Below are 7,127 nucleotides of genomic sequence, written 5' to 3'. Positions count from 1 at the left end.
ACTGGAATTGTCTAGTGTTCTTAAGTGCATTATTTGGAGAGAATTCTTCTTTTCCCAGTTTAAAAAAACATTTCAAAATGATAAAGAAAACAAAGAGATAATATATTTACTATTTAATGATATTACTCAGCAGGAACTAGAGATGATATGTAATTTGAAAACAGTGGGGAAAATACTTATATAAAAATGTAAATAAATTATTTGAACAGAACTCAAATTTCTTTCTGGTGCTAGGAATAAAAGATAACAGAAAGAATATGGTAAGAAAGCTGTCACTAAAATTGAACAATATCTCACTGTCCTGTAACTCATGGACACAGTGAGTGTTTTTGATCAAAACTGTCTCCTCCTCAGGGTTATTCTCAGAGCATGTTTGACATCTTTGTTCCTCATGCTGTAAATTAATGGGTTAAGGAAGGGAACAGTATTGGTATAAAAGACAGAAGAGATTTTACCCTCATCCATAGACACAGCAGAAGATGGTTTGAGATACATAAATGCCCCTGATCCAAAGGACAGAGAAACAGTAATGATGTGGGAACTGCAGGTGCTGAAGGCTTTGGACCTGCCCTCCGTGGACTTGACATGGAGGATGTTAGAGAGGATAAGACCATAAGAGACAAAGATGGTGAGACTGGGCACAATGATGTTGGTGCCCACCACGATGAACATTTCCAATTCATTGATGTAGGTACTTGTGCAGGAGAGCTGGAGCAGAGGGAGGATGTCACAGAAATAATGGTTGATGGTGTTTGCATCACAGAAGGTCAGTCTCAGCATGCATCCAGTGTGAGCCATGGCACCAGAAAACGCCATCAAGTATGAACCAAGCATAAGGCTGGAACACACTTTAGGGGACATGATAACATTATACAAAAGTGGCTTACAGATGGCCACATAGCGGTCATAGGCCATTGATGTCAGCAGATAGCATTCAGAAATGACAAAAAAACAGTAAAAGTAGAGCTGAGTCATGCACCCCATGTAAGAAATAATATTCTTCTTTGATATGAAGTTAATCAGCATTTTGGGTGTAAACACAGAAGAATAACAGAGGTCTATAGAGGACAAGTTAAAGAGGAAAAAGTACATGGGGGTGTGCAGGTGTGAATTCAGTGCAATTAGGATTATCAATCCCAAATTTCCCAATACAGTGACCATGTACATTCCTAGAAACAGGAAGAATAGAGGGAGTTGGAGATCTGGTTGGTCTGTTAATCCCAACAGAATGAATTCAGTCACAAAAGAGTCATTTCCAGGAGCCATTCTTCTTTATGGGAATCTGTGGACACAGGGGAAACGGTTCCATTAGAGAACAACCCAGCCCTTGCCACAGTGTCTCATCTATGAAGGAGGGTAAACACTGGGAATGTCAGAGACTAGTCCTACCTGGCCCCACAGAACCTGCCTTTACCTTTATCAGGATACAGAGTGATGTGGACTTGTATAAGCTAAATGCAGCAAAGGAAATCACAAACTTCAGAGTTAAGTCCAGTACTGTTATATGAAAATAAATTTCTGGAAACACAAAGGGCAAGATGGATAGACCAGGGCAGAGCCATCGAATGTCTCTAAACATTCTCTGATGACTCTCTAACAGATTCCTCCGCCAGTTTCATGTAAGTCTCAGATCTACAGAAAATGAGAAAGAATGGGCATGCGTTCAGTCACTGTACATTCATTTCAAAACAGGGAATAAATATGTAAATTGAATTCAGAAACTCACCTTAGTTCAGAAAACCTCAGAGCTGGCTCCCTTATCCTTGGTCTTTACCCAGTTGGGACTGGAAATGCTATTTCAGATTCCTGAGGCTTGATTTATTTTATCCTGAGAGGTGTGAGCCTAAACATATGCCTGAGAAATGTTTCTGAACTATTATGATTTCTGATAATTATTTCAGTCCTTTCAAGCCTCAGAGAAAATAAAGCCTTTTAATTATCACACTTGCTACTGGATTAGACACAGAGGATTCAAAGTGAGTGTAGTGATGAATGCACTTGGCAAAAACAGGCTAGAAGCTTCTCAATCTTTTCCCTAGGGAGTATATCATATGTATAAAAGGGGATATGGAAATTATATATCCTGGATCATGATCTGCCTTTAGTTCCTTAGGGACTCTCTCTTTTACTCTTTTTCATTTTAGATATTGTGCATCCCTCAGTGTAGATCCAAAGTAAATTCCTGTGTTCTCATTATCTTCACCTCTGAACAGAAAGCCACTACATTGCTTCATTCCCTTTTTATTCCAGTTTCCCAAATGGACATATCATCTGTAAGACTGCTATTTCCAGATTTCTGTATTTCTTCATCAGAAATTTTTCAAATGTTTCAGTAACTCACTTCAGCTCTTCTCACCATGAAATGTCTCTGAAATAATTTTCAATGCTATATATTCTTTCTACAGCTTATACTTAAAAAAGAAAAAAAAAAAAAAAAACAACCTTGTAATTTCTACCTGATTCTCTCACTTGGTCATTTTCTGTAACATGTCAGTAACTGGAATTATCAATTTCTTCTCATTATAGAAATGAGTAGGGACCATGGAGCTAGAGAGAGCATTGTGAATCTTAATTTAGTTACATCCTATAATTCTTTGGGCAATTTATTTAATCTTTCAGTTCAAAGTCATAAAATTGGATGGTAAATATGGTATCTCTTTTATCATGCTGCTGAGTTAATTAAATGAAAAATGTCTAAGTAAAATGACTGAATCAGTGCCTGGCATATGGTAAATAGTCAATACATGTGAGTTGCCATTATTCATGTTTTAACAAATTCTACTAGATTCTCCATCATAACACACATCAGAGTTTCCTCCCTCCCCTGAATACCTGTGTTTTGATAAACACTAAATTCTATAAGGAAAAATATTTTTCTTATCTTGTTTACTGTTTGGCCCCAAGATCTAAGCACAATGCAGGGGACATGGAAGGAACTTAATAAATACTTCTGATAATCATGTTGTTTTTGTCCGAGAATGTATTCAACATTTTTCAAATGCTAAACCGTAGCATCTAGAAGTACAGTGACCTCCACCCATGTGCCTCAGCCACCACACAACTTATGGCTTTTTGTGCTTAAGCTGAACTACAGTAATGGTGAACTTTAGTGCTTCCTAATGATAATTTTAGTATTTTCCAAGATACTCATATTTAGCCCTAAACACTGAGGTCTGAAATCACAGCTCTGTCCCTCCCTAGTTCAATATCTTCAATGGTTCTCCATTACACATTTGAAAATTGAAGCATGAAATAAAAGTATAATTCTCAAAATTATGATTAATCCTTCATTATAACTAAGGAAGAAATTGAGTCTGTTTTATCTTTGATGAGAAGCCATGAAAATACCATTTTGATTAATATATGTATTTTGTGCAGATTAACCTTTGAAAAAATTTTAACCTTCTCAAAAATCTAAAAAAGAAAATTGGAGAATTTTTACTTTTTACTTGTCTTTTTGTTTTTGCTTTTTTTACTTGTCAATTTTTACTTGTCTTGGGAAGTTCAACCTATTTTATAAATATATGTGTGTTTGTGTGTAAAAAATAAAAATATGTGTCTATATTTACACACATTGCTTATATATATTGGAAAGAAGGTTAAGAATACAACTCTATAATAAAATAGGGTTCTCTTGCTAGTAGAAAAGCATCAGACTCTCAGAATGTCTTCTTTACTGCTCATAAAAAAGGAGTTCCTCAACACACAAAACAGTGACTTGTGCTGTCATGATTATGTGATTTATTGATTTATTTTTTTGCATGACAATGCCTAAGAGAGAGAGATGGAAAAGACAAATAGGCACTAAATTTCTGGTGAATCAAAATAAAGATTGTGCTATTTGAAATTTTAATTTTTGGCTTTTTTGAAACTTTAAATAGTTCTGTATTATTTATTTAGAATCTTCTCAAAATAATGTACAATATTTAAATCTACTAATCAAACTAAATTAGGTAAAAAGATGTATGATACATATGTAACATTATGGAAAAGGATCCAATGTAAAGAGAAAACTATTAATTATATGAACTGAGGCTATAAATACTCCAGGAAACTTCACAAATGCTTATGATATTTAATAAGAGATGCTAGACAACAAACTATGGAAATTTCTTAAAGGGATGGGAATACCAGACCACCTAGCTTGCCTCATGAGAAACCTATATATAGGTCAAAAAGAGCAACAGTTAGAACTGGACATGGAACAACACTGGTTCCAAACTGGGAAAGGAGTACTTCAAGGCTGTATATTGTCACCCTGCTTATTTAGCTTATATGCAGAGTATATCATGCAAAATGCCAGGCTGAATGAAGCACAAACTAGATTCAAGATTGCAGGGAAAATTATCAATAAACTCATATATGCAGATGACACCACCCTTATGGCAGAAAGTGAAGTGGAACTAACAAGCCTCTTGATGAAGGTGAAAGAGGAGAGTGAAAAAGCTGGCTTAACTCAACATTCAGAAAACTAAGATCATGGCATCTGGTCCCATCACTTCATGGCAAATAGATGGGAAAACAATGGAAACAGTGACAGACTATTTTTGTGGCTCCAAAATCACTGTAGATGACGACTGCAGCCACGAAATTAAAAGATGCTTGCTCCTTGGAAAAAAAGCCATGACCAACCTAGACAGCATATTAAAAAGCAGAGACATTACTTTGGCCACAAACATCCATACAGCTAAAGCTTTGGTTTTTCCACTAGTCATGAATGGATGTGAGAGTTGGACCATAAAGAAAGTTGAGTGCAGAAGAATTGATGCTTTTAAATTGTTGTGTTGGAGAAGACTCTTGAGAGTCCGTTGGACACCAAGGAGATCAAACCAGTCAATCCTAAAGGAAATCAGTCCTGAATATTCATTGGAAAGACTGATGCTGAAGCTGAAGCTCCAATACTTTGGCTACCTGATGTAAAGAGCTGACTCATTAGAAAAGATCCTGATTCTGGGAAAGATTGAAGGTGGGAGAAGAGGACGACAGAGGATGAGATGGTTGGATGGCATCACTGACTCGATGGACATGAGTTTGAGTAAACCTTGGCAGTTGGTGATGGACAGGGAAGCCTGGCATGCTGCAGTCCATGGGATCACAAAGAGTTGGACGTGACTGAGTGAGTGAACTAAACTGAACCTGACTGTGTTCCTGAGACCCTAAATACTGAATGGACTGTCATTCCCTTCTCCAGGTGATCATGTTGACCCAGGGATTGAACCTGGGTCTCACATTGCAGGCAGTTTCTTTACCATCAGAGCCACTAGGGAAGACCCTAAGTAAACATAAAGTAGCACAAAGAGGACCTGACAATCCGTGATTCACGTGATCAGTGCTGTTTTCATGTTCTCTTCAGAGCAAAGTGGCCATGTTTGAGTGCCCTTTCAGTTCCTCAAACAGTTCCATAGCTGAAAACTTCTGAAAAGATCAAAGGAGAAATAGGACTCAGAAATTCATTCTAGCAAATTCCACAAAGTAATGGAATCTGCATTATTTGAAGGAAAGTGCAGTAACCTGGAATTTATCCTATCTGGGGTACCAACAATCCTATCAACAGCTCACTCATAGGGACATTTTGTTGCCTCTGAGATATGTTAGATCATAAACTCTCTAAAAAGTCTATAACATAATATTTGATACACGAGGAACATAACACTGGCTCTAAAGACTTTTTCCTAAAGGGGAATGTCTTCTTACAGATTTCATCTGTCTTAAAGTAAAAATGTTCTTTTGAATCAAAACTACTACAGTGTGAAAATTAATCTCTGATAACTCTCCTTGGGAATTAAGGAAGAAAGTTATTTGGTCCAAGTAAGCCCTTATCAGAGAATGGGAATTTTATCATTTGGAAATGTTTTGGAAATATTTTGAAATGTTTTCACGATAATCTAGGTAAACAACTGCCTTTGGTGGAAGTTTTTGACTTGAGTAGATATGAATTAGAAGAAAAAATTGCTTTAGGGAATTTCCCACATGAGGGCTCTGAAGAAAATTTTAAAAATTAGACTAAGATCCTTGAAATATATGTCTAATATATTTTAACTGCAGAAAACTATAAATTATAATACTATAGGGTAACAAATTGGTAATCATTTTCCAATTCATTTCCTCTTATCTCATTGGAAGAAGGCTTTGAGCCCTTTAGAGGAATATTAATAGGCAAAGGAAGCAGCTTTTCCTGAAATGACTTCAGGAGACGAAAGTATACAGCCTCTTCCTTTTACCTCTCTACCCTCTCTCTTACTGTCATGATGGTAACGAATTGTACACTGAAAACACTATAACACCATGACTACCTTTGGTTTTAACCAATGGAAAAACAAAGATTTTAAATAAATATATTTAAAAATAGTGATAGAAGCACATTAGAGAAATGAAGTAAAAGAAAATGAAATTAGAGCATAGATATGAATTTGCTACATTTACATACACACATGTGAGGGATAAATATGTGTGTGTGTGTGTCACAGAATACAAAAATAAGCCATTCCATTTATGCTCACTTGATTTTCAACAGTGATGCCAAGATTATGTGATAAAGTAGTCTTTCCAACAAAAGTTACTAGAATAATTAAGTTCATTTTGAAAGAATGAATTTGGAACACTCCACAAAATAAGGATGTTAGCTCAAAATAAACCTCATATCTAAATATGAAAGGTAATATTATTAAACTCCTAGAAGAAATCATCAGAGTAAATCTTTTTGACTTTGGGATGGACAATGGTTCTTAGATATGACTAACAAAGGACAAATGAAAAAGTGGATGCTGAACATCATGAAATTAAAAACTTTTGAGGTTTCAAAGATATCATCAAGAGAATGAATAGAGGACTAACAGAATGGAAGAAATACTTTTAAATAATATATCTGATAAACACCTAGTATCCATAATACATTCAAATCCAAACACATACAATCTTTTTTCCATTTTAAAGCATGTTTCTTCTGGGTTTTGAAATATAATCACTTCCCTGATGGCTCAGATGGTGAAGAATCTGCCTGCAATGCAGGAGACCTGGGTTCAATCCCTGGGATAAAAATATCCCTTGGAGAAAGAAATGGCTACCTACTCCAGTATTCTTATCTGGACATTTCCATGGAGCTTTTGGGTACAGTCTATGGGGTCGTA

At 35.9% G+C, this 7,127-nt stretch overlaps 1 protein-coding gene across 1 annotated transcript; it reads right to left on the bottom strand.

The window, feature by feature from the left end:
- Positions 1 to 333: 333 nt before the first annotated feature.
- Positions 334 to 1,266, bottom strand: LOC122705334 (olfactory receptor 8B3-like). Its single transcript, XM_043920633.1, has one exon. The coding sequence runs from the start codon at positions 1,264 to 1,266 to the stop codon at positions 334 to 336; it is 933 nt and encodes a 310-aa protein (XP_043776568.1).
- Between the last annotated feature and the right edge of the window lie 5,861 nt (positions 1,267 to 7,127).

The sequence above is a fragment of the Cervus elaphus genome, chromosome 2 (genome assembly GCF_910594005.1).
Source record: "Cervus elaphus chromosome 2, mCerEla1.1, whole genome shotgun sequence".
Taxonomy (NCBI): domain Eukaryota; kingdom Metazoa; phylum Chordata; class Mammalia; order Artiodactyla; family Cervidae; genus Cervus; species Cervus elaphus.
This window is presented reverse-complemented; position numbering and strand designations above follow the sequence as displayed.

What these genes read in the sequence shown, in the direction of transcription:
- LOC122705334 (XM_043920633.1), bottom strand. Translation starts at nt 1,266, where the DNA reads ATGGCTCCTGGAAATGACTCTTTTGTGACTGAATTCATTCTGTTGGGA.